General features: G+C 57.5%; 3 protein-coding genes across 17 annotated transcripts in view; 2 read left to right on the top strand and 1 right to left on the bottom strand.

Moving 5' to 3' along the window:
• The first annotated feature begins 950 nt into the window (after nt 1-950).
• On the top strand, nt 951-15,900 carry FNDC4 (fibronectin type III domain containing 4). Its single transcript, XM_084829598.1, has 6 exons — nt 951-1,426; nt 4,762-4,877; nt 5,179-5,383; nt 5,801-5,890; nt 11,478-11,608; nt 13,577-15,900. The coding sequence occupies exons 1-6, from the start codon at nt 1,348-1,350 to the stop codon at nt 13,610-13,612; spliced, it is 657 nt and encodes a 218-aa protein (XP_084685724.1). The 5' UTR covers nt 951-1,347; the 3' UTR covers nt 13,613-15,900.
• LOC146360438 (low density lipoprotein receptor adapter protein 1-like) lies at nt 15,843-25,517 on the bottom strand. Of its 7 annotated transcripts, XM_084829596.1 has the most exons (9): nt 25,165-25,517; nt 24,055-24,197; nt 18,739-18,851; nt 18,088-18,202; nt 17,871-17,943; nt 17,047-17,150; nt 16,756-16,805; nt 16,527-16,561; nt 15,843-16,370 (listed from the first exon to the last, which is right to left on the bottom strand). In XM_084829596.1, exons 1-9 carry the CDS (start codon nt 25,253-25,255, stop codon nt 16,294-16,296), a joined length of 801 nt encoding a protein of 266 aa, XP_084685722.1. In that variant the 5' UTR covers nt 25,256-25,517; the 3' UTR covers nt 15,843-16,293. The 7 variants fall into 7 exon arrangements, with proteins under 7 accessions (XP_084685722.1, XP_084685720.1, XP_084685717.1 ...); XM_084829594.1 differs by lacking the exon at nt 16,527-16,561; XM_084829591.1 differs by lacking the exon at nt 16,527-16,561 and having other exon boundaries at nt 17,871-18,202.
• The window catches only part of IFT172 (intraflagellar transport 172), a 33,938-nt gene continuing 33,434 nt past the window's right edge, over nt 25,209-25,712 (top strand). For 4 of the 9 annotated variants that reach the window (XM_084829583.1, XM_084829585.1, XM_084829587.1 and 1 more), the window contains exon 1: nt 25,212-25,710. In XM_084829583.1, the coding sequence (XP_084685709.1) occupies nt 25,672-25,710 (39 nt within the window). In that variant the 5' untranslated portion in view covers nt 25,212-25,671. Of the gene's footprint in view, nt 25,711-25,712 lie in introns of all 9 variants that reach the window. The other 5 variants (XM_084829581.1, XM_084829582.1, XM_084829580.1 and 2 more) reach the window with 3 other exon arrangements.

Raw genomic sequence — 25,712 nt, 5'->3', positions numbered from 1 at the left:
GCTGATTCCCAAGATGTCAATGTTCAATCTTGCCATCTCATGTTTGACCACCTCCAGCTTACCTTGATTCATTGATCTGACATTCCAGGTTCCTAAACAATATTGTTCTTTACAGCATCGGATTTTCTTTTCACCACCAGACACATCCACAGCTGAGTGTCCTTTCGGCTTTGGTTCAGCCGCTTCACTCTTTCTGGTGCTACTTGGAAATTCCCTCTGCTCTTCCCCAGTAGTATATTGGACACCTTCCGACCTGAGGGGCTCATCTTCCGGCGTCATCTCTTTTAGCCTTGTGATCCATGGGGTTTTCTTGGCAGGAATACTGAAGTGGGTTGCCATTTCCTTCGCCAGTGGGCCACATTTTGTCAGAACTCTCCGCCATGACCTGTCCGTCTTGGGTGGCCCTGCACGGCATCGCTTATGGCTTCACTGAGTTACGCGAGCCCCTTCGCCACAACAAGGCAGTGATCCATGAAGGGGAAAACGCAACACCTACCAGTGACTACTTCGGTCAGTCTGTAATCCCCATTTTAAGAGGGGTCCTAAACTGCAGACCTCACCGCCCCGACGTGACACCTACCGGGGCACCCCACCCACTCGCTTGGGGCCCCAACCGGCAGCGTCTTCGGCCCCCCGGGTTGTTCGCTCCTTCCAGGCTAGTCCCGCGGGGCGCCGGAGCGCCCCCAGGCGGGCTGAGCCAGCGCCTTACCGCCCCACAGACCATCCCTTCCGAGCTCCGCGCCCCCACAGGTGGCCGGATCCATCCCGCGCAGGAAGGCCGGAGCTTGCCTGGCGCCCTCGGCAGCCCCTCCGCAAACCGTGGGCGCTGGGCCGAGGTTCCTCCCGCTCAGGCCAGTCGCGACTCGCGGGGCTGGCGGCGGGGCCGCCCTCCTGCGCGGGCGGGGGCGGGCGAGGAGGAGCCGCGCGGGCGGCGCTGGGCGGGGGAGGCCGGGCTCGGCGGCGGCTGGGCTGGGCGTGCAGCGGGAGGACGCTGCTGCTGCGGCCGCCGCACGGCCAGTCCCCCACGCGGAGTTCTGTCGCGGCGGCAGGGCTCCCGTCTGGCGGCGTCCGGGCCAGGCCCGCCTGCATGGAGCAGCGCGGCGGCGGAGTAGGAGGCGGCGGCGGCTCCGCGCCGGCCTCTGGCGCCGCCGTCGCTGCTGCTGGGCGGGCGGCGAGCGCGGCCCTCCCGTGCCACTGACTGCCGGGCTGCCGCTGCGGCGGAGACTGCGGCGCCGGCCAGCCGCCTGCCGGGAGCCCCCGAACACGCTCCGCCGCGCGAAGGAGCTGCTGCGCCCGCGGGACTCCCGCCGCCTGGCCCGGCTCCGGGGACAGCGTCTGGCCGCGGCCATGGCTCCGGTCCCCGCGTACCTCCGCCCGGCCGCCGTCCTGGTGCTGGTCAGCTGCGACCTCTGCCTCGTGCGCGCAAGTAAGTGGCGGGGCGCCAGGGGGCGCGGGAGAACAGCCCCCCGTGGCTCTGGGGCGGCGCCCCAAGGGGCTCGCATGCCGCGGGGCCCGCGCGCTGGCCCGCCCCGCGCCCGCTGCCCTTGGCGCTGAAGCTGCCCTCCGCTTGCGCGCGCGCAGGCCAGCCGGCCTTTGCTGGGGCTGCCCCCGGGGGCCGGGGCGAGGGCCGGCCATCCAGCGCCCGCGCGGGCAGGGGGCGTCCGCTCTGGCCCGGGGCGCCTGCCAGGGCGGCTCGCTCCGACGCGGCGGAGCCGTCCTCAGCCCGCTCCGGCCCCCTGGCCGAGACTGCCCTGCCCGGAGTGGCATCCCAGCCGACTGCATTCGGGTGAAAGCCGAGTCCGGAGCGGGCCGCCGCCAGCTGGCCTGCTGGAGCGCGAAGCCGCCTTCGCCCAAGGCCGCCGCCCGTCGCGCGGCCCTCCTGGAAAGAAGCGCCTGGCCCCTCGTGCTGCACGCGGACGCGCGCTCACCGAAGCGCCGGGCCTGCGAGGAGCAGGCGAAGCGGGCCACTCGCGCGTGGCGAGCAGCCTTCCCTCCGCTGCGCCCGCCTGAGCGCTGAAGCGAGGCCCCCGGCCGCCCCGAAACGCCAGTTCCCTTCGGGGGGCACGCGTGAAGCTGCAGTCACGCACGGACACGCACCCGCGGGTGCCGGCATGCGCGCACGCGCAGTCCCCAGGCCTTGCCTGATTTGCCGGTGAGCAGGCCGGGGACGCGGCTCTTCGCCGCTTCGAGGTGCCCAAGCAGGGAGCACGTGGGGAGCCAAAGCCTCGCCAGCGACGCAGGACGAGCCCATCTGGCCAGACCCGAGGCACCCCTCGGCTCAGGGGCCGCAGGACGAGGCCAAAGTGCGGGGGGGGGGGGAGGCAGGTGCACAGAAGTTCTCCTGGAGCTTTCCTGGTTACGGGGTCTCCGACTTCCATCTCCCACGCTGGCCTGCTTGGCAGATTTCATATTTGTAATGAATTCAAGCTGAATTTGAATAATTGCACCCTTATACCTGTATAGCATAGAATAACATGTATGCAGTCTGCTAGGTAGGTAGCTGCTTTCTCAGAGTAGCCAGGAAGGTGGGGGTCTGAAATAGGTGAGTTTGGAGCTTTTGCTAGGAGAAAAAAATAATAATGCATCTGTCTAGGTGAATGTGTGTGGCAATATAAATGCGAGAAAGCTGTGGTGTTCATCTGAATAGAATTATGCCTCTGTTCGACTGGCTTCCTGAAAGTGGCTCATAACATTTATACAACACTTCAGAAAGGGACACTAAAACCAAAACAGAACACACACACCCCACCAGAGCAAGAAGAGAAGCAGGTGCCTGGTGTGGCCTTTGCCTGCCTGCCTGCCTGCCTCCACCCCCCCGCCGCTCCAGGATTCCTCCCCACTACGCAGTGGATGACCAGTGACCCTCCTCCCACTGCCCCCACAGGGAGACAGTCCTGCTGCAGCAGCAGGAAGTTCTGGGAGTTGTCTGGAAAGCAAGAAGGAAAGAAAGAGTCTTGCTGAAGGAAGAGGTTCAGGACACTATTCAGGAAGCGGGGGACAAGCAGAAGTCAGAACTCAACAATGGCACAAAATGTTTGCATTTCATGAATGAAGTGTGTGAAATGTGTGGAAACAGCAGAGCTCCAAGGGGTGGGGTGGGGTGGGCTGTCCTGCACCCTGGAACATCCACAGCAGGGAATAACATAACCAGTAGCTGATGCAGACCATGCTGTGGAGTCCAGATGTGCAAGGCACTCAGGGTTAGGGGTTGCTTTTCCTCAGGGTAGCTGGAAAGGATCCAGTGAGAGAAGCAGATGCCAAGAGGCATTTTTGGCCAGCAGAGCCACAGCCTGGACCCCCTTGCCCCTTGAAGGAGGATGCAGACGTGCTGGGGAGGGTCCAGAGGAGGGCAATGAAGATGGTCAGGGGACTGGAAACAAAGCCCTATGAGGAGAGACTGAAAGAACTCAGCATGTTTAGCCTTGAGAAGAGAAGGCTGAGGGGAGATAGGATAGCGCCCTTCAAGTACTCGAGAGGTTGTCACAGAGAGGAAGGCCAGGATCTCTTCTCGATCATCCCAGAGTGCAGGACGTGGAAGAATGGGCTCAAGTGACAGGATGCCAGATTCCAGCTGAACATCAGGAAAAACTTCCTGACTGTCAGAGCAATACAACAATGGAACCAGCTCCCTAGGGAGGTGGTTGCCTCTCCCACGCTGGAGGCATTCAAGACAAGGCTGGACAGCCACCTGTCAGCGATGCTCTGACTTGGATTCCTGCATTGAGCAGGGGGTTGGACTCAATGGTCTTGTAGGCCCCTTCCAACCCTACTATTCTATGATTCTATGAATATGTTGCAAAAGATGGAGAATTTCTTAAAAGGGCCCCAGGCAGGGGAGCAGCCCAAGGAAGGCAGAGCAGGTGGAAAAGCTCTTGCTGGTTCCAAGCACGGCCTCTCCCTTTCCCCCAGCAGCCTCCTCCTCCTCCTTTCTAGTTCTGGCCTGGGAAATGTCTCTTCTGCTGCACTCTCCTTGGAAACAGGGCAGCAGGGTCAGCAGTAAATAGGGCACTCCTTGATATCCTGAATCTGACTTGGATTCCTGCATGGAGCAGGGGCTGGACCCGATGGCCTTGTAGGCCCCTTCCAGCCCTACCATTCTACGATTCTATGAATCAGTGGGCGGCAAAAGCCAGCCAGCGTGAAGGGCTGTAAAGTGCCTGGGAGGTGGCTTGGAGCCGAGGGGACTTCTGTTCCCACAGTGGCCAACCAGGTGCCCCAGTGGGAAGCCCACAGGTAGGCCGGGAGCGCCAGCAACCTCTCCTTGGTCCCTGAAGGGCAGGGAGGACCGCGCTCAGCACCACAGCCCTACTTCGGAGTGGGAATGCGGCCCTGGCCTCGGCACTTGGCCTGCGCCTCCTTCGGGGGCGAGGCAGGCAGAGTGACAGGGACGAGCAGTGGGCCAAGCCAGCCACAGGCCAGCCGTACGTGTTGGCTGCCAGCACTGCTGCATGCCTGGCTGGTGTGCCGGGGCTGCTGCAGGCAGCCTTCCATTAGCAAATTAACACCCGCTGGGCAGCACAGCGGGTCTCGTCTCGCCCTGGGCCTGGCAGGCAAGGGATGCCGGATGCGCCTTGCCAGGCGGGTGCAGGTGCTGGCACAGCAGAGAAGAGCAGAACACCAGCTACAGCTGCGCTGTTGGGGGAGGGAGTCGTACACATTTCCCAGCCTGCTGAGGGGCTAGCCAGGGTCAGGTCAGCAGCAGGGGCCTGGAGATTTCTCCAGCACTGATCTTGTCCTGCTTCCTCTCTGCTTGTCTCCCAGATAGGCCCCCCTCCCCTGTCAACGTCACCGTCACGCAGCTCAAGGCAAACTCTGCCACCATCTCCTGGGATGTCCCCGAAGGAGACGTCATCATCGGCTATGCCGTCTCGCAGCAGGTGAGGGGGCACGGGGACTGCCTCGAGCACAGCAGGAGGCCGGCGGCAGGACTGCCCTTCTGACCCACAGCCTTACCAGAGCCCCTCACTCCCCCACTCCCTCTGGCTTCCCACTTCTCCTCCTGAGAGGGCCCCCCCCCCCCGCAGGCCAAGACTCCACAATCCCGCCCCCCCCATGAGAACACCTCACTCCCTGATACATAATGGGGCCCTGGAGCAGGGCAGGAAGGGCCCCTTCCTCCCCCCGCCCCCGAGCTTGCCCGGCTGGCTCTGCTGACCATTGTCTCCCTGGCTCTGGCAGCGGCAAGATGGGCAGATGCAGCGGTTCATCCGGGAAGTGAACACCACGAATCGGGCCTGCGTGCTGTGGGACCTGGCTGAGGACGCAGACTACATCATCCAGGTGCAAAGTATTGGTCTCCACGGAGAGAGTCAAGCCAGCAAGAGGGTTCATTTCCGCACCCTGAAGCAGAGCGACCGGCTCCCCTCCAACAGCTCCAACCAAGGTAGGCAGAGCTGCTTCAGCACAAGGGCCTCGGAGGTCTGAGGAAGCTGTCAGCATGCCTGGGATGGAGAAGGGAGATTGGGCCACGGGCAGGCTGGGGAGCCTCTCTACCACCCCCTCCAGTGCCCGTCTCCCCCCTTCAGCCTCTGCGCCCATCCCGATGGGCAGGGAGGTCTTTCAGCAGCACCTCTCGCTCTGCCTGCCTGCCCCTTGGTGGTGGGCCCCCCACCCCCGGAGGAGCTCAAGCCCTGCGAAGGCAGATCTCTCGCAAACTGGCCAAGGGGAAGAAAGAGCCGCTCCTGCCCCCTCCTTGGCAGGCGCCATGGCAGAGCAGCCCGGAGCCTCTGAGGCGATCCCACCGTGCCCAGCGGGGCACGGAGGCTCCCCAGGCCAATCTCCAGCCCTCATGTCTCTGCAGGGGACATCACCGTGGAGGGCCTAGATGAGGAGCGGCAGCTGCAGGCCGGCGAGATCGCCATCATCGCGGCCGTGCTGCTCATGTGGGCGGGTGAGTCCTCCCAGACCCTCTGGCTGAGGGGGGCGGCTGGCGCCTCCTTGGGGTGCCCCAGGCTGCCTCTCTGCCACCCCTGCCCAGTGATCAGACGTGGCTTTGCGCCATGCTGTTTGAGCGGAAGCAAATTATCCTCTGCAGTAGGTTGATGGCAGATCATTTTATCTTTAAGAACACTTTCCACCAAGTTATCCAGAACAGACATTAAGCTAACTGGCTTGGAATTTCCTGGACTCGGGTAGGAACCCCCTGTTTAAAAATTGGCTTTACACTGGCCACGCTCCAGGCCTCAGGCCTTAGGGACAAATGTTGTATTTTTGTTAGAAGATCTGCATGTTCACATTTGAGTTCTTTAAGAACTCTCAGGTCCAGAGGGCATCCATGCGACACTCCTGGCCACGTTGGCTGGGAATGATGGGAATTGCAGTCCAACACACCTAGAGAACACCAGCTTGGGGAAGACAAGAACCCAGACCCAGAGGCTGAGCACGGTGTTCTAATGGCTGAGCCATCCAGAGCCTAAGGCCTGGGGCTGTATCACATGCAAGCACATGGGCAGCCCCCCACACACACCCACACCCACGCGACCTCTTTGGAACATAAGAACATAAGAGGAGCCCTGATGCTAGATCAGCCAAGGGTCCATCTAGTCCAGCATTCTGCTCACACAGTGGCCAGCCAGCTGCCTGTAGGAAACTCACAAGCAGGACGTGAGTGCAACAGCACCCTCCCACCCATGATCCCCAGCAACTGGAGTACATAGGCATACTGCCTCTGGCACACAGCCCTCAAGCCTAGTAGCTGCTGATAGCTTTCTCCAGGAATTTGTCTAACCCCCTTTTAGAGCCATCTAAATTGATAGCCATCACTACATCTTGTGGAAGCAAATTCCATAGTTTAACTCTGCGCTGTATGAAGAACAGAGACTGAAAGAACTGGGCATGTTTCGCCTTGAGAAGAGAAGACTGAGGGGAGACAGGATAGCGCTCTTCAAGTTCTTGAAAGGTTGTCCCAGAGAGGAAGGCCAGGATCTCTTCTCGATCATCCCAGAGTGCAGGGCATGGAATAATGGACTCAAGTGACAGGAAGCCAGATTCCGGCTGAACATCAGGAGAAACTTCCTGACTGTTACAGCAATACAGCAACGGAACCCATGATCTAGGGAGGTGGTGGGCTCTCCCACACTGGAGGCCTTCAAGACGAGGCTGGACAGCCACCTGTCAGGGATGCTCTGACTTGGATTCCTGCATTGAGGAGGGGGTTGGACCCGATGGTCTTATAGGCCCCTTCTAATCCTACTATTCTATGATTCTATGCCCCTTTGACACCACCCGCATCTATATGAGTTGCCTCCGAGACTCGAGGGTCTTGTAGGCCCCTTCCAACCCTACTATTCTGATTCTGATTCTAAGAAGTCTTTCCTTTGATCTGTCCTGAACCTCCCACCCATCAGCTTCATGGGATGACCCTAGAATCATAAAATTTTGATTCTATCCCTGTTGGGTCCTAGTATTATGAGACAGGGTGAAAAAAGTCTATCTGCATTTTCCATACCACACATAATTTCATATACCTCTGTCCTTAAGCAGGGGGTTGGAAGTGGAGAACTGGTGGGGGAGGGGCACTTAATCCTTTCCAATCTGCTTTTTCTCTGGCCAAAATCAACACACACCCCCGTATGAATTGCCCTTCCACCCACTAGCTTGGGACGGGGGGGGGGGGCTTTCAGTGCCAAGTTCACACAGAGCTATGGTAGGGGGTGTTAAGTGCCCCTGCTCCCCTGCCACCTTTCTGCTTCCCATTCCTCAGCGGTGCTTCTTCTAGGAATTCAAAGATCCTTTGGGGAGATCACATCCGTATGTGATGCTGTCTGGTTTGGATCTCAGACCCTGTATGTTTTCACCAAGTTCTGCTTTGCTCCTTCCATCTGGGCATAGAATCATAGAATAGTAGGGTTGGAAGGGGCCTACAAGGCCATCAAGTCCAACCCCCTGCTCAATGCAGGAATCCAAGTCAGAGCATCCCTGACAGATGGCTGTCCAGCCTCGTCTTGAACGCCTCCAGTGTGGGAGAGCCCGCCACCTCCCCAGGTAATTGGTTCCATTGTCGTATTGCTCTGACAGTCAGGAAGGTTTTCCTGATGTTCAGCCAGAATCTGTCTTCCTGTAACTTGAGCCCATGATTCCGTCTCCTGCACTCTGGGATGATCAAGAAGAGATCCTGGCCTTCTTCTCTGGGACAACCTTTCAAGTACTTGAAGAGCGCTATCCTATCTCCCCTCAGTCTTCTCTTCTCAAGGCTAAACATGCCCAGTTCTTTCAGTCTCTCTTCATAGGGCTTTGTTTCCAGTCCCCTGATCATCTTTGTTGCCCTCCTCTGAACCCTCTCCAGTTTGTCTGCATCCTTCTTAAAGTGTGGTGCCCAGAACTGGACACAGTAGTGCAGATGAGGCCTAACCAGTGCTGAGTAGAGGGGAACTAGTACTTCCCAGGATTTGGAAGCTATGCTTCTATGAATGCAGCCCAAAAGAGCATTTGCCTTTTTTGCAGCCACATCCCATTGTTGGCTCATATTCAGCTTGTGATCGACAACAATGCCAAGTTCCTTCTCACTTGTAGTGTGGTTGAGCCACGTATCGCCCGTCTTGTAACTGTGCATTTCGTTTCTTTTCCCTAGGTGCAGAACTGGGAATTTATCCCTATTCAATGCCATTCTGTTGTTTTCTGCCCAGCGCTCCAGTCTATCCAGATTACTTTGAATTTTGTTTCTGTCTTCCAAAGTATTAGCTATCCCTCCCAATTTGGTGTCATCTGCAGATTTGATCATTCCCTGCACCTCCTCCTCCAAGTCATTCATAAAAATGTGGAAGAGCACTGGGCCCAGGACTGAGCCCTGCGGTACCCCACTCGTTACCTCTCCCCAGTTCGAGAAGGTCCCATTGATAAGCACTCTTTCAGTCCGATTCTGTAGCCAACTGTGGATCCACCGAATCGTTGTTTCATCTAGCCCACTTTGAGCTAGTTTGCTCATCAGGATATCATGGGGCACTTTGTCGAAAGCTTTGCTGAAGTCGAAGTATATGATGTCTACAGCATTCCCACGGTCTACAAGGGAGGTGACTTGATCAAAAAATGAGATCAGATTTGTCTGGCAGGACTTGTTTTTGACAAATCCATGTTGGCTTCGAGTAATCACGGCATTGTTGTCAAGGTGTTTCCAGATGGATTCCTTTATCAACTGCTCCAGAATTTTCCCAGGGATTGATGTCAGACTGACTGGTCTGTAGTTCCCAGGTTCCTCCTTTTTACCCTTTTTGAAGATAGGGACAACGTTAGCCCTCCTCCAGTCATCTGGCACTTCCCCATCCTCCATGATTTCTCAAAAAGAATAGACAGCGGTTCTGAGAGTTCTTCTGCCAGTTCCTTTATGACTCTAGGATGCAGTTCATCTGGCCCTGGAGATTTGTTGTTTTTAGCATCCGTCGCTAAACTCAGCTCGTTCTCAGCTTTAGCCTTCCTGACACCATCCCTGCAATTCTGTGCTATCTGCCTGTACTCTTCCTTTGTTACTTGGCCTTCTTTCCGCTTCCTATATGTATCCTTTTTTGTTTTCAGGTCATCCCTAAGCTTTTTGTGAAGCCACATTGGCTTCTTCTGTTGTCTTCCACCTTTTCTTCTTGTTGGAATAGTTTGTAATTGTGCCCTGAGAATTTTCTTTTTTAAAAGCTCCCACCCATCTTGGACTCCTTTTGTCGTTAGCGTCGCTTGCCATGGGACCTTCCTGATCACTGTTCTGAATTTATTAAAATCAGAGTTTATGACAATCAGCTTTCCTAAAATCCAGGGTACGCATTTGACTACACCTGGCTTTTGCTTCCCTTAGAACCAAGAACTCAAGTACAACATGGTCGCTTTCCCCCAGAGTTCCTGTACCTGCTACTTTATCCACTAAGTCATCTCTGTTGGTTAGGATCAAGTCAAGGATAGCCGATCCTCTAGTTCCTTCCTCTACTTTCTGTAGGAGGAAGTTATCCGCCACACAAGTCAGGAATTTCCTGGAGGGGCCACGTTTTGCAGAATTTGTCTCCCAACAAATATCGGGGAAATTGAAGTCCCCCATTACTGCTACATCATGCTTTCTTAAAACACTGCCTATTTGCTTTTCAAAAGTTTCATCCTTGTCTTCTCCTTGATTGGGTGGCCGGTAGTAGACTCCGACCACCAGGTTCCTTTTATTCTTTGCTCCATTTATTTCAACTCAGATGCTCTCGATGGGGCTACCAAGCTCCTCCTCCTGTATTTCTGTGCAGGGATATGTATTTTTCACATACAGTGCAACCCCACCTCCCTTTCTGTTCCTCCTGTTCTTTTTGAACAAGTTATATCCTTCAATTGCTGTCTTCCAGTCATGAGAGTCATCCCACCAAGTCTCAGTTATACCTATCAGGTCATAATTTCCCTCTTGTATTAAGAGTTCAAGTTCATTCTGTTCGTTTCCCATACTCTAGGCATTAATATATAGACATTGAAGACCATGTGCTTCATAGTCTGGCTTTCTTCCTACATGTGTCTAAAGACTATTATTGAGCTCTATCAGAGCTGTTCTCTCCGTTGCAGTGCATGAGCCTTCGTCCATTGTTACCCCCATCATTACATCTCCGTTCCCTGTAGGATTCAGTTTAAAGCCCTCCTGATGAAGTTCTTCATGCTGTGGCCAAACACATTCTTCCCAGCCTTTGTGAGGTGCAACCCATCCCTAGCCAACAGCCCATCTTCCAGGAAGTATAGCCCGTGGTCCCAGAAGCCAAATCTCTCTCGTCGGCACCACCTTCGTAGCCAGTCATTCACCCGGAGTATTTTTCGTTCCCTTTCTATCCCTCTTCTAACTACTGGATTAATTCTACTAATCTACTGGCAGATTAATACATTATAAAAAGCAGAGCTACCTGTAAGCGCATCTGTAAAACTATACCATATACTAAGGGAGTGAACAGCTGGATTCTGATCACTGCAATCCAGGCCAGCCCAAAAGTTCTTCTAATGCCTGTAGTACATCCCCAGCTTGAGACCCCACAGTGCAGAGCAGCCACCAGGAACACCTCTCGGGGCACCACTGCGATGTGCAAATTATTTCCATGGATGGCACTGTCGAGTGCCCCATGCAGCTGTCTGGCCTGAGCAGCGCTGTGACTGGGCAGAGAGAGGCGTGGGCCCTGAAGTGGCTTCTGCACTTTCTGCCTGGGTCCTCACCAGAAAGGGCTTCCATGAGGGACTCTGTGCTTGGCCCCTGACGCCTGTCCTCCCTGCCTCCCGCCAGAGACCCTCAGCATGCATGGGGCTCCAGGGCTGCCACGTGCCCTGGGCAGCCTTTGGACATTCTGGGGACAAGGAATCACACCCCAAGCTGGGGGCGGGGGGTTGCTTGCATGAGGCGCCATGGCTTTTCAGGTGGGGGAAAATGTTGTGGCAGCCTGGCCAAGAGAGTGTCAGGGGAGACATTAGAGGGCAGGCAACCATCAGACTGCCCAGGACGCTCCCTGATATTAGCCACTCCTTCCTTTCTCCCCCCCCCCCCATTGCCCCAGTGGTAATTGCACTCTTCTGCAAGCAATACGACATCATCAAGGACAATGACTCCAACAACAAGGAGAAGATCAAGCCATCTTCGGAACACAGCACTCCAGAGCGGCCAGTGGGGGGCCTGCTACGCAGCAAGGTTAGTCTGGCCACACAGGGCCTAAGTTGGGGAGCCAGGGGCAGAGCGGGATCTGTGTTGCCCATGGGACTGGCCCATAGGCATTGTTAAGAAGGGTCCACCTGGGCATGGGCCTTGGATCTTTTTTGAGTTCTGCCCCAGACCTTTAGAGTTCTCCAAATTGCAATTATCTGCATTAATACAAGCCTGCTTTTTACCTCTGAGCTCAGTAGCTTTGCAGTTACTAGGAGGCCTTAGGATTTACTCCCTTAGCAGACCAATAGGAATTGTAGCATGAATGCACCAGCCGTATAAATTAGAGGGGAGACTGTCACATAGAATCATAGAATAGTAGGGTTGGAAGGGGCAAACAAGGCCATTGAGTCCAACTCCCTCTCAATGCAGGAATCCAAGTCAGAGCAACCCTGACAGATGGCTGTCCAGCCTCGTCTTGAAGGCCTCCAGTGTGGGAGAGCCCACCACCTCCCTAGGGAATGGGTTCCGTTGTCGTATTGCTCTAACAGTCAGGAAGGTTTTCCTGATGTTCAGCCAGAATCTGGCTTCCTGTCATTTGAGCCCATTCTTCCGTGTCCTGCACTCTGGCATGATCGAGAAGAGATCCTGGCCTTCTTCCCTGTGACAACCTTTCAAGTACTTGAAGAGTGCTATCCTATCTCCCCTCAGTCTTCTCTTCTCAAGGCTAAACATGCCCAGTTCTTTCAGTCTCTCTTCATAGGGCTTTGTTTCCAGTCCCCTGATCATCTTTGTTGCCCTCCTCTGAACCCTCTCCAGTTTGTCTGCATCCTTCTTAAAGTGTGGTGCCCAGAACTGGACACAGTACTCCAGATGAGGCCTAACCAGTGCTGAGTAGAGGGGAACTAGTACTTCTCAGGATCTGGAAGCCATGCCTCTACCAATGCAGCCCAAAATAGCATTTGCCTTTTTTGCAGCCACATCACATTGTTGGCTCATATTCAGCTTGTGATCTACAACAAATGCTGCAGGAGGATGGAGGGAGTGTGGTTCAATGACTTACAGGTCCACCTTCTAATCCTAGGGCACATTTTTACCATGGATTCCCATCACTGTGCTTTTGTGGGAGGGCAAGGATGGGACCATGAGACGGCTGTTCATAGAATAATAGAATAGTAGGGTTGGAAGGGGCCTACAAGGCCATTGAGTCCAACCCCCTGCTCGATGCAGGAATCCAAGTCAGAGCATCCCTGACAGATGGCTGTCCAGTCTCGTCTTGAACGCCTCCAGCGTGGGAGAGCCCACCACCTCCCTAGGTCATGGGTTCCATTGTTATTCTTCCAGTGCCAGCACATTTCAGTTTAAGGCTTTTTCATAACAGATTTCAAGCATCATAATTCTCTAGCCCCTGCTCCTATCCTTCTGAAACTTTGCATGTTCTTTGCCTGGGGATACCTGTATGAGCTATGCATTTTTTATACAAATTGACCACCAAACTATGGGGGGAGTGGGGTGAAGAATGTATGTATGCACTAATGAATGTATGTATGCATCTCTGTGTGTGTATACGCATGCACGTATTAGAGGTGTGCACTCACCCACACTTCAACTCAGACATATACCACATGCAAATTTGTTATGGGCCTGTGCCATGGATCTTTTCAGAACCTAGCAATGCCCGTGGACTGGCCATTGAGCAAGTGCCCTGGAGCAGTACAGTGCAGCAGAGGGGAGGGGGCTCATTTTAGAAAAGGGTGGCAGAAAAACCTGACACCTCAAAGCAGGGCTGGGCAGAAGCCAATCCAGTAGATCTCTGGGTGGTTTGTTTAACAACAAGGAAAAGGCTCCCCCCCGCCGCCCCTTCTAAATCAGGCTGCCTGTATGGAAGGAAGCTTGGGATGAAAAGCAAAAGTGGATTTGGGTGTAACGGGACAGTGAGCTCAGTTCTGGTACTGAATCATGCTTCCCCACTCCCACCCTCTCCCCCCACCCCCACCCTCTTGCTCTCTCAAACAGAAGAAATCGCCGTCTATCAACATCATTGAAGTGTAGCTGTTGCCACAGGCCAGAAGCACTTGGGGAGACAGCTTGGACTTCGCTAGGCTCTTGGCCGTCTCCTCGCCCGCATGCAAAGATTAACGCTTCTTGCCCCAGGGGGAAAGACCTGCATGGACAGCTGCCGGGACAGGTGCATGCAGAAGCTGGTCTCTGGCTGGCCCCTTGCCCAGCAGTCCAGGCGGGAGACTGAGGCTGCAACCAGCCCCATGCAGCAGCTGCCTGGAGACGCCCGCAAAGCAGCCCCCCCCCCCCGGCAGCTGCTCTCAGGACAGGCGTGGCTCCACTTCCCTGTCCCCTGGCAGAGCGGGAGCTGAGCGCGCTGCCTGTGGGGCCCCCTGGCCGGCCCAGCGGGCGGGCAGGCTCTGGGCGAGGCAGGGGGGCAAGGAGGACTGACGAGAGGAGGTGGGCAGCACCGGTGGGCAGAGCACCACAGGCCCGGGCCGCCGCTGCCGTTCTGCAGAACACTGTGGTGCTCAGAACACATCCGTGGGGAGCAGGGGAGGGAGCCAAGCGCTCTGGCCCAGCACTGGCCCCGGAGCCAGCGCCCCCGGGGGAAGGCATCTCCCTGAGTGGAGCGGGGAGAAAAGGGCCAGTGGGATCTCGAGGCGGCGGCGGCAGGGCTCCTTTCTTTTCCCTTCCACGAGGCTTGCCACAAGCGGCCCCCTGCAGAGCAATTTGGGCCCCCACCGATCTCCCTGTTGTGCCAAAGGTGTCCTTTGGCGTGCCAAGTGCCCCTCCATCCACGCCCTCCCAAGTGAGAGCACCAGCTCCCCTGCCCCTCTGCTTCCAGCCAAAGGCACGCAGAGTCCCTCCATCCCCCCCTTGGGATGGTGACGGAGCAGTAGTTGGAGCAGGGCCCCCCCGTCTGGCAGCTGGAGAGCAACAGCCGCTCCTGCCAGATGCTTGCCAACCAGCATTTCCTGGCTGCACCAGGCCCCTAGCAAGACTGCCAGTGCCAGGGGAAGAAGGTTCCCCCCACGCCACAGCCACTTGGGGCCAGGGGGCTGCTGCTTGGGCCCCCCATGGTACGTGAGCACCAGCAGCGCCCATCGTCTTCCAGGAATAATCTGGGTCTTCTTGCCTAGGACAGGGGAGCAGCGGGCACAGGAGTGAAGGGGAGCAGCGTGAGCTGCTGAGCCAGCCAGCCCCCCCGCCTTGAAAAGAAGGCACGGGAAGCGCTGCTCAGCCAGGCCCTTCTTGGAAAAGACAGCATCGAGCAGCCGGGGGAGCGGGGCGGCAGGCCACGCCTCCACTGACCAAAGCAGAAGCTGTCACTGGGCGGCTGGCCTGGGAGCCCTCCCGGCCTGGGAGCGGCAGTCACACTGAGGCACCTTCCACACGCATCGCCCTGCCTTGCGCCCAAGGGACTCCGAGGCCCTTTCCCTCGACCGTCCAGCTGGGGCTATCATGCCTCCCCCGCCTGCTCTCAGCGCACACGGAAAGCAACGGGGCGCACACAGATCAAGTCGGCGCAGCCTTGAACGCCTGCGCGGGAGGCAGAACCGAGAGCCCTGGGCCCTGCGTGGACGCACCATCCTCCCCCTTCCTCACCCCCCCCCCCCGCAGCAGTGCAAGGGAAGCCCCGCTGCCCCAGGGGAGGGGGGAGGCGCTGCTGGGCCAGCCCTCCCCTTCCTGCCCAGGCAGCCTGTCCGGGACAGCACTGACCCCTGGGCCTTCAGTGGCGAGGGCAGGGAAGCCCAGCCCATGCCGCCGCTCCTCCCTCACCCCCAAGGCAGGCAGCAACACCCCTCCGCCTCCCAAGAGCCGGCCCGCAAACACCCCACGAGTCCCCCTGCCCCACCCAGGCTCAAGGGGGCTGCTACCACGGAGGATGGGGGGGCACAACATCAGCCCCCCGCCGGAGAGCAGCTCCACCTCCCTCCTGGCCTTGCCCAGGGCTGCTTTGCTTTGCCCCCTCCTTGGAAAGATCTGCTTATGCGGGGCAGGGCTTCAAGGAGGACCAAGAGATGCCCCCTCGGCACAGCGCCAGCCGCTTGCCCTGGCACAGCCTGCAAAGAGCGGAGGCCCAAATGCTGCTGCCCCCTGCCTGGAGAAGGGCCAGGAGTGCAGGCCACAGTGCACCAGGCCTCATCCAGGCCCAGGCCGAAGCTATCAGCCACAGTGGTGCTGCTCCATCTCCCCCAACAGCACGCATTGCGCCCCCCTCCCCCACACACACACTCTGGCCTGGGCAGAGGCTACTGCAAGGAAGAAACCCAAACGCAACCGTAAAAATGGTTTATTTCCCTTAAAAAAGGACATTAAAAACTACTTTTGCTACGAAGCTGTGATGTGGCAGTAAGGAGTGACCAGCGGGGGGCGGGGGCTGCCTTCCTCGCACAGGCCAGGGGGGCGAGGCAGCAGAGGCCAAGCGTGTCTGAGCACCCACACAGCTCCCCCAGAACCAGTGCAGCATGTGGGGGGGACGTCCAATGGCTCTTCCCACATTGTCACCCCCCCCCCAGACTTCAGGCCTGGGGCTCACAGACCCCCCCCCTCACCAGGGTTCCAGCACAGGGGCCCCGAGTGCCTGAGCGCGGCAGGGGCAGAGGCTGCGGAAGGCGATGCTGGGCAGGGGGACGTGCGGCTGGAGAGCAGACCAGGAGCCCAGCCGGCCCTTCGTGTGCGGCAGGCAAGGAGGCTGGAGACGGGCAGCGGCCGCAACACCCGGAGCCTTAGGAAAGCGCCCCTGGAGGCAGGGACTGGAACGGTGTGACTGAGGAGCCCCCCAAAGGAAGGCCCCCCAAAGCACCTGAAACACACAAGGGTGTCAGCAGAGCCACTGGGGAGGGGAGCAGGGCCCTCCACACCTCGTGGGGACAAGGAGGACATGGGGAGCCCGCCCTGAGCCCCTTGCAGGGCCCTCCCCAAGGAGGGGGGGGAGGGCAGCCCCGCCACGGCTCCTTACCTGGGCCAGGGGGGCAGGGCCCCTCCTCCACGCAGCTTGAAGCAGAGAGCAGAGACGGTCAGAGAAATCCCCAGTGCCGCCCCCGCCGGGCCCATCCCAGTCCACAAGTCCTGCAGCCATTGGGGGCCCACAAAGGGACCCCCACCCCTCCGAAGGCAAGGGAAGTCCCTGGATCAAACCTCCCCCTGTGCATCAAGGGCAGAGGCTGGCATGGGCCTCAGAAGCCTACCCAGAGAAGGCTTCCCGGAGGTCAGCGTCCTCCTCGTCCTCGTCTTCATCCTGGTGCCAGAGAAAGTCAGGAGGGGCACATCCTTCCGGCGTCTCTGCAGCCCACCTGCCCCCCCCCGCACACGCAGGAAGTGGGGGAAGCAGAAGCGCGTGGCTCCTGCCTGCAGACCTTGGCCCACCTCCACTGCTGAGGCAGGGCGAAGCACCACGGGGGTGGGGCCTCTCGGCTGGCTGCCGCAGCCACTGCACCACGCGAAAGGGGGAGCGTGTGGGGCCGTGCCCAGCACTGTACCTCAAAGTCTGCCTGGAATGGGGGGCTGCCCACAGGCGACCTGGCTGGCTGGCGGGTGCTTTCCATGGGGTGCGCCGCCTCCGCCACCGCTTCCTCCCTGGAGCCTGAAAAGGAAAGATCCTAGAATCATAGAATAGTAGGGTTGGAAGGGGCCCACAAGGCCATCGAGTCCAACCCCCTGCTCAATGCAGGAACCCAAGTCAGAGCATCCCTGGCAGGTGGCTGTCCAGCCTCATCTTGAATGCCTCCAGTGTGGGAGAGCCCACCGCCTCCCTGGGTCATGGGTCCCATTGCTGTATTGCTCTGACAGTCAGGAAGTTTCTCCTGATGTTCAGCCGGAATCTGGCTTCCTGTCACTTCAGCCCATTATTCCGTGTCCTGCACTCTGGGACGATCGAGACAAGATCCTGGCCTTCCTCTCTGCAACAACCTTCAAGGACTTGAAGAGCGCGATCATGTCTCCCCTCAGTCTTCTCTTCTCGAGGCTAAACATGCCCAGTTCTTCCAGTCTCTCCTCATAGGGCTTTATCGTAGATGCCCCCAGGAGGACTCGCCTGGCCGCTCCCTTCCGCCTTTCCGGGAAGGGAGAGGAGAATGAGCATCTGAGCACTGTCCCCCCATCACTTGAGGACCCGCCCCCACCCCTTCAGGAGATTAAGCCCGGCCCCCGGAGCGCCCTCCTCCCTGCCCCGCCACGGGAAGGAAGGGCCAGTGCCGCCTGGGGCCCATCAGAGCAGAGCAGGCCTGTTGCACGTGTGCAGGAGGTGGGGGGTGGCATCAGGAGCGCCTGCACGCGTCCAGGCCCCCCGCATGGTTTGCTGTACCTGCCCGTGCAGCTTCCCAGAGGTCCAGGGCCAGCTGGAAGGCCTGTGCCACACTGAGAGTCACCGCCTGCGCCTGCAAGGAGGACAGGAGGGAGACAGGGAAGGCGGAGGGCCGCTGGCCAAGGCACACACCCCCGAGGCCTCCTGAGGCCCACAAGAGAGCAGCCCTGGCCTGGGCACCGCCCTCTGCCTGCCCCATCAGGAGATGGGCTCTTACCATCTTCTTCTTGGGCGACAAGAAAGCGTGGCATTCGAGGGCACCGCTCCGGGGGTTCTGTGCCACGTAGGCAAAGACTTTGTTCTGCAGCTTGTCTGTGGTACAATAGGAAATCCTGGGAGACGGCAAGAAAAGGTGTTCAGCGGCCCCCCTCCTCGCCCCAGGCTGTGGGAAGGGCAAGCACGGGCCAAAGCGCAGGGGGCGTGGGACACTGCACGTGCAGGCGCCCCAGGGCACAGCCAGGGAGAGAGCACCACTGGCGCGCTGATGGAGAGCAGCTTGCCTACGGCACGCGCCAGCCAGGGCCCCAGGGGATGCTCGCTTGTCCCCAGGCCACAAGGAGGGAAGTGCGCCAAACAAGGGAGAGCAGAGCCCCCCCCCCCCCGAGCAGGAAGAGAAAGAGACAGAACGACCCAGCACGGCCCCTCCCACAGCCCCAGGGGGTCTCCAAGTTGACCAGGCTTGCGGGCTATTCATACAAGCCGCCCACCACCCACCACCTTCCCCGGCAGCCAGAAGGTCCTCAGCCAACCAGCAGTGCTGAAAGGCACATCATCAGGGAGACGCGGCAGAGGACGGACAGGCAGCTCCCCCTCCCTCAGCAACGCTCTCCCGCGGGTGCTTCTTCCCACCCCCCCACTGCCACCACACCTGTAAATAGAGACGGTTTCAATGGTCTCCTTTGTCTCAGCATCTTGCAGAGAAAGCCCCCGAGGGGAGACAGTCAGAAGCACCTTCTGGAACTTCTTGGGCCCCACCCGAGCCTGAGGGCAGGAAAAGAGGGAGTGGGCAGGGATTGGGCCAGTGCAACGGACTGTCCTGGATCAAACCAAACGTCCCCCTGGCCCATCATTTTGTCTTGGGCAGCAGCTGCTTCCAAGAGCCCCACAAGCAGCCTAGAAAATCAGGTACCCTCCCATGCTGTCGCCCCCCACCCCCCAGCAACGGGTACCCAGCAGACTGTGTCTGCAGATGCAAGTTCTATTTCACTAACAAGGTTAATGGCCCCTGAGCAACCAATCCTCCCCTAACCCTTTTAAAGCCCATTAAGCTGGTGGTGGTGGTCACCACATCTTGTGGCAGGACATTCCCTCTGTTAACACTGTGCTCCATGGAGAAGCCCTCCTTTCTCTCACCTGTCCAGAGAGGGAGAGAAAGCCTCTCTCCACTTCCTCCACAGCATGGATTGCTTTATCAGCTTCTCTCATAGAATCATAGAATAGTAGGGTTGGAAGGGGCCTACAAGGCCATCAAGTCCAACCCCCTGCTCAATGCAGGAATCCAAGTCAGAGCAGAATCTGGCTTCCTGTCACTTCAGCCCATTATTCCATGTCCTGCACTCTGGCATGATCGAGAAGAGATCCTGGCATGATCGAGAAGAGATCCTGGCCTTCCTCTCTGGGACAACCTTTCAAGTACTTGAAGAGCGCTGTCCTATCTCCCCTCAGTCTTCTCAAGGCTAACCAGGGCCGGTTCTTTCAGTCTCTCTTCATAGAGCTTTGTTTCCAGTCCCCTGATCATCTTTGTTGCCCTCCTCTGAACCCTCTCCAGCTTGTCTGCATCCTTCTTAAAGTGTGGTGCCCAGAACTGGACACACTAGTCCAGATGAGGCCTAACCAGGGCTGAATAGAGGGGAAGCTTCTATTAATGCATAATAGAAGACAGCGTTCCAGTGCATAATAGAGACAGTGCTCCAGTCTATCCAGATCACTTTGAATTTTTTTTCTGTCTTCAAAGTATTAGCTAACCCGCCCGATTTTGTGTCATCTGCAAATCTGATCAGCATTCACCTCCGCATTTCCCACTGCCTCATCTTGCTGTTGCTCTTCAGGCTTCTGGTCTGCCCTTTGCTGCTGTAGTTCCCCCATTCTGTCCAAGAACTCTTTGTGTGCTCTTATTCCCCGGAGGGTCGACAGTCGCCGCTCCAGTCCACTTACTTTTTCTTCCAGTAAAAAGTAGTAACAAGCTACACTTGTTGCAGGTGTAGGCCATGTTGTTCTCAGGCAAGAAAGCAAACAATGCACACACCTTGCAGGTCACCACCACGGGAGAGTCTTGTCCTTCCATAGCCTCTTTCCCTTTTTGTGTCTAGCTTTGTGATTGTTCTAGACTAGCCTGTGCCTGCTCCTCTACTCAGTAGAGGTTAAAAGCAGAGTCCCACTGGTGTGGAAGTGCGTGTTACAAATAAGCAACAACAAAATTTTGAGCCTGGAAAGAGACTGAGGGCCAAGGAACAGAAGTTTGGACCACGTGGCATTTTCAGGGTATTTTCTGAGGCAGCGCCACACAGCGAGCTTTGCAGTAGTCTAGCCTGGGCCACTGATGCCAGCTCTGCCTTCTCTAAGGGAGGTTGCAGCTGACAAATCAGCCAAGGCTGGAAAATGGCTGGCTGCTTGCCAAGGGGCATATGGAGTGGGGTGGCTCATTCTCATAGAATAGTAGGGTTGGAAGGGGCCTACAAGGCCATCAAGTTCAACCCCCTTCTCAGTGTAGGAATCCAAGTCAGAGCAACCCCGACAGATGGCTGTCCAGCCTCGTCTTGAAGGCCTCCAGTGTGGGAGAGCCCACCACCTCCCCAGGTAATTGGTTCCATTGTCATATTGCTCTAACAGTCAGGAAGTTTTCCCTGATGTTCAGCCAGAATCTGGCTTCCTGTCACTTGAGCCCATTATTCCATGTCCTGCACTCTGAAGAAGAGATTCTGGCCTTCCTCTCTGTGACAGCCTTTCAAGTACTTGAAGAGTGCTATCCTATCTCCCCTCAGTCTTCTCTTCTCAAGGCTAAACATGCCCAGTTCTTTCAGTCTCTCTTCATAGGGCTTTGTTTCCAGTCCCCTGATCATCTTTGTTGCCCTCCTCTGAACCCTCTCCAGTTTGTCTGCATCCTTCTTAAAGTGCGGTGCCCAGAACTGGACACAGTAGTACAGATGAGGCCTAACCAGTGCTGAGTAGAGGGAAACTAGTACTTCCTAGAATTTGGAAGCTATGCTTCCATTAATGAAGCCCAAAAGAGCATTGGCCTTTTTTGCAGCCACATCACATTGTTGGCTCATATTCAGATTGTGATCTACACCAGTGCCAAGATCCTTCTCGCTTATGGTGCTGTTGAGCCAAGTATCCCTCATCTTTTAGCTGAGCATTTGGTTTGTTTTTTGTAGGTGCAGAACTTGGCATTTATTCCTATGAAATGTCATCCTGTTGTTTTCTGCCCAGCACTCCAGTCTATCCAGATCACTTGTTTCTGTCTTCCAGAGTATTACCATTGCCGCCGAATTTGGTGTCATCTGCAAATTTGATCAGCATTCCCTGCACCTCCTCCAAGTCATTAATGCTAATGTGGAAGTGCACTGGGCCCAGGACTGAGCCCTGCGGTACCCCACTCGTCACCTCACCCCAGTTTGAGGAGATCCCATTGATAAGCACTCTTTGAGTCCGATTCTGTAGCCAGCTGTGGATCTACCGGATCGTTGTTTCATCTAGCCCACTTTGAGCTAGTTTCCTCATCAGGAGATCATGGGGCACTTTGTCGAAAGCCTTGCTGAAGTCGAAGTATATGATGTCTACAGCATTCCCACTGTACATAAGGGAATTCTGCTTGTATACTACGCCCCACCCCACAGACATGCATGCAGTGTGAAGCGCTGGTGTGATTGTATCTGGTTTCTGGAACATGTTGAAGTTGAGGTGGGACTCGATGGCCTTCTAGGCCCCTTCTAGCCCTGCTGTGCTATGATTCTATGAAGTCCTGATCCCTTCTGAGTATCTCTCGTCAAGAATGGAGTTGCGCCACAGGGGAAGGTGCAGCGAAGGGCAGATTGGATGATCAGGGGTCGGAGTACCTCCACTACCAGGAAAAGCTACAGGGTGGGGGCCATTCTGATTTAGCACAAAAAGGTGATTAAGGGTGACCAGGAGTGCTGGGCAGAAAACAACAGAATGACATTGAATAGGGATAAATGCCAAGTTCTGCACCTAGGGAAAAGAAACGAAATGCACAGTTACAAGACGGGCGATACGTGGCTCAACAACACTACAAGCAAGAAGGATCTTGGCATTGTTGTCGATCACAAGCTGAATATGAGCCAACAATGGGATGTGGCTGCAAAAAAGGCCAATGCTCTTTTGGGCTGCATTAATAGAAGAATAGCTTCTGACCTTCCAGAAACGTCTCTCCTGCAAGGGTTGATTAGGGCAAACTCGGGACAAAGCTTCCCACCGCGTGGTCCTGGCACCACTTGCCAGTCGCAGAGCCTTAGCCTGGGATGCGGGAAGGGCTCTCGGAGGTCAAGGGCCCCTGCTTTGCATGCAGAAAGTAACATTCAAACCCAGCGCCTCCAAGTAAAAAAAGGATAAGTCAGGAAGTAACGGAAATTACTCTTTCCTCGGACCCCAGGGAGATTCTTCCAGTCAAAATAGATGGCTGGACAGCCACCTGCCAGGGATGCTCTGACTTGGATTCGTGCATTGAGCAGGGAGTTGGACTCGATGGCTTTGTAGGCCCCTTCCAACCTGACTATTCTATGATTCTATGACATTTAATGGGGATAAATGCCAAGTTCTGCACCTAGGAAAAAGAAACGAAATGCACAGTTACAAGATGGGCGATACGTGGCTCAACAACACTACAAGCAAGAAGGATCTTGGCATTGTTGTCGATCACAAGCTGAATATGAGCCAACAATGGGATGTGGCTGCAAAAAAGGCCAATGCTCTTTTGGGCTGCATTAATAGAAGAATAGCTTCCAAATCCCGGGAAGTACTAGTTCCCCTCTACTCAGCACTGGTTAGGCCTCATCTGGAGTAGTGTGTCCAGTTCTGGGCACCACACTTTAAGAAGGATGCAGACAAACTGGAGAGGGTTCAGAGGAGGGCAACAAAGATGATCAGGGGACTGGAAACAAAGCCCTATGAAGAGAGACTGAAAGAACTGGGCATGTTTAGCGTTGAGAAGACTGAGGGGAGATAGGACAGCACTCTTCAAGTACTTGAAAGGCTGAACATCAGGAAAAACGTCCTGCCTGTTAGAGCAATACGACAATGGAACCCATTACCTGGGGAGGTGGTGGGCTCTCCCACACTGGAGGCGTTCAAGACGAGGCTGGACAGCCATTTGTCGGGGATGCTCTGACTTGGATTCCTGCATTGAGCAGGGGGTTGGACTTGATGGCCTTGTGGGCCCCTTCCAACCCTACTATTCTATGATTTGGTCAGTCGCTTCCGACTCTTCGTGACTTCATGGACCAGCCCATGCCAGAGCTCCCTGTCGGCTGTCGCCACCCCCAGCTCCCCCAAGGTCGAGTCCGTCACCTCCAGGCTCAAAATAAAACACTGGTATTTGGGCTCTAAAAGCCTAAGTGCCAGCTGGGTCCCACACCCTAGAGCTGGACTGTCTGCCACAGAGGCGCTGCTGTCAGAGGGGCCATCACCGTGAATGGCTAAGTGAAGGAGCGTGAGGGAGCGTGAGGGAGCGTGAGGGAGCGTGAGGGAGCGTGAGGGAGCCCCCCCCCCCCCCCGGGCCCCTAGAGGCTCCCTGTTGCCTTTCAGACTGATGTTGAGAATGGCTGGACCCAAAAAGGGCATCTAGTGCTACTGCTGTTTTTAATTACCGCTGCTTGTAACGACCGTTTGTTTTAAGCCTGGTTTTAATGCTGTATTTTACCATTCATGACACTGGTCTTTCCTTTTTTGTAAGCCATTCTGAGTGTTAATTAAGTAGACCATAACAGTACGAACATCAAAACGTGGCAACAGGCTGCAAGGCTGAATAAAACTGGATTGGGAGCTGCTGCTGTCTGTGTTCTCCTCCAGAGTCAGAAGAGTCAAGACTTCAAGCACCCCAACACCCATGGCCACTGGGTGGGGGGAGAAGCTACTTCCCCCAGAGAGACTCCTTTCGGGATGTCTTTGCCAGGCTGCGTTTTCACTTAGGGAGGAGCAAATAAAACCACGGGGGGGGGGGTATCCCTACCATGGCAATGATCCGGTGGATGGCTGCAGCTGCCATGTCCTCCCCTTTGGGCTTCTCCACCAGTGTCATGCCCAGGTACTTGAGGGCAAAACCCAGGCCCTCCAGGAGGGGCTCGCGCATGTCAGCCCAGCTCTCAGGGAATTCTGCAAGACAAGGGAGCTTGGTTCAGTAGGAGAGGGGGGCACGGCCTAGGCCCCCTCACATGCCAATCCAAGGGGAGTGTTTAGAGAGATCAGAAATGTATTGCCTTCCCGGCTACAAAGGAAGGCTTTTTCCTAAAGTTTTTTGATTTCTGCAAAACTTGGGGTTCCCCAAGTGACCTGCTGATACCTCCTTCTGGCGTGCAGGTGGGGCCATTTTGGTTGCATGGGCAACAGCACGCACCGCCTGAACGTCACAAGCAGAGGAGCTGATGGGGACAACAGACCGCTTACAAAAGCTGTGCCAAGTTGGGCTGAACCCATCGTATCTTCCGTGTGCCAAGGCAGACTGACATTTGAGGGGCCGCTTCGATGCGGCAGCTGCCTGCATTCCTGTTTCCTTCGCAAAACGTGGATTCAACGGGTCTCTATCGCTGCCCGAGCGCTACGCACACCTGGCCTCTTCCAAGCCCTGGAATGCCCCCAACCGGGCCCAAGCGATCACCCTTTGTGCAGCGAGGAGCACGATCCGCGTGGGGAGCAACAGCGGGAGGCTCGGCTGGGGGAGGGGCAGCCCGCCGTCGCCCTGCCACTCGGAAAGGCCTAAACCGGCTACCGCGGGCGCCTCCGCCGCATCCCCCCGCAGAGCCTGGCCCAACGCGGCGGGCTCCTCTCGAGGAAGGCACGCGGGTCCGCCCTGGCGCCGAGCCCAAGAGCGCATCTGCCGCTGGGGCGCCCTCGCCCTCGGGCCGCCTCCCCCCGGCTGGCAGTCCCACGGCCAGCGGCACAACCGCCAGCGCCGCGGGGCTGCCGGGGGCGGGGAGCCCCGCGCCCTGCGGCTGCCCCTGCCGCGGGGGCCCCGCTCACGACCCCCACCCGCTCCCGGCAGGCCCAGGTCCGGCGCGGCGGGGCGAAGCCCGAGGAAAGCGGCGGCTCCCTGGGCGGGGCGGCCTCCCGGCAGCGGACTCACGCTGGCGGCGCAGGCGGGAGACGCCCAGGCGGCGGCGGGCGAGGCCGGGGCTCCGGAGCACGGCGCGTCCCGCCGCCCGCAGCGCCTCCATGGCCGGCGGCGGCGCCCGCGCGTCAGGCGAGGGGCCCGAGGCAGACGCGGGCGGGGCGCCGCCCTGTCCTTCCCGGGGCGGGGCGCGGGCCGCCGCGGGAGCAGACGGGCCCCCAGGCTCCTCGCGCGCTGTCGCCGGCTCCAGGGCAGCCGCGCCCCGCCCCGCCCCGCCCGCGAGCTGCGGAGGGCCCCGAGCTCCGCGACCGGAAGCCCGCGGTCAAGGCGGTTTCTCCGGGAGGGCCGGAAGGCCGCCGTCAGCCCCCGGATGGCGTCACGCGGCCCACGACGCACCGCGCGGGTTCGCGCGCCCGCCCTCCTCCCTGTCCCGCGCGGCGCCGGCGGCGTCATCGTCGGTGGCCGGCGCTGGGCCGTTGCCGGGGCGACGGGCGGGGACGCGGCCTGCCGGAGGCCGCGGCGATGCAGCTGCGGCACGTTCGGACGCTGCTCACCCCGCAGGT

Source organism: Heloderma suspectum, chromosome 1 (genome assembly GCF_057233095.1).
Source record: "Heloderma suspectum isolate Gila_16-S chromosome 1, 16-S_ref, whole genome shotgun sequence".
NCBI classification, from domain to species: domain Eukaryota; kingdom Metazoa; phylum Chordata; class Lepidosauria; order Squamata; family Helodermatidae; genus Heloderma; species Heloderma suspectum.
Note: the sequence above shows the minus strand (reverse complement) of the source record. Positions and strands in the feature narration are given on the sequence as shown.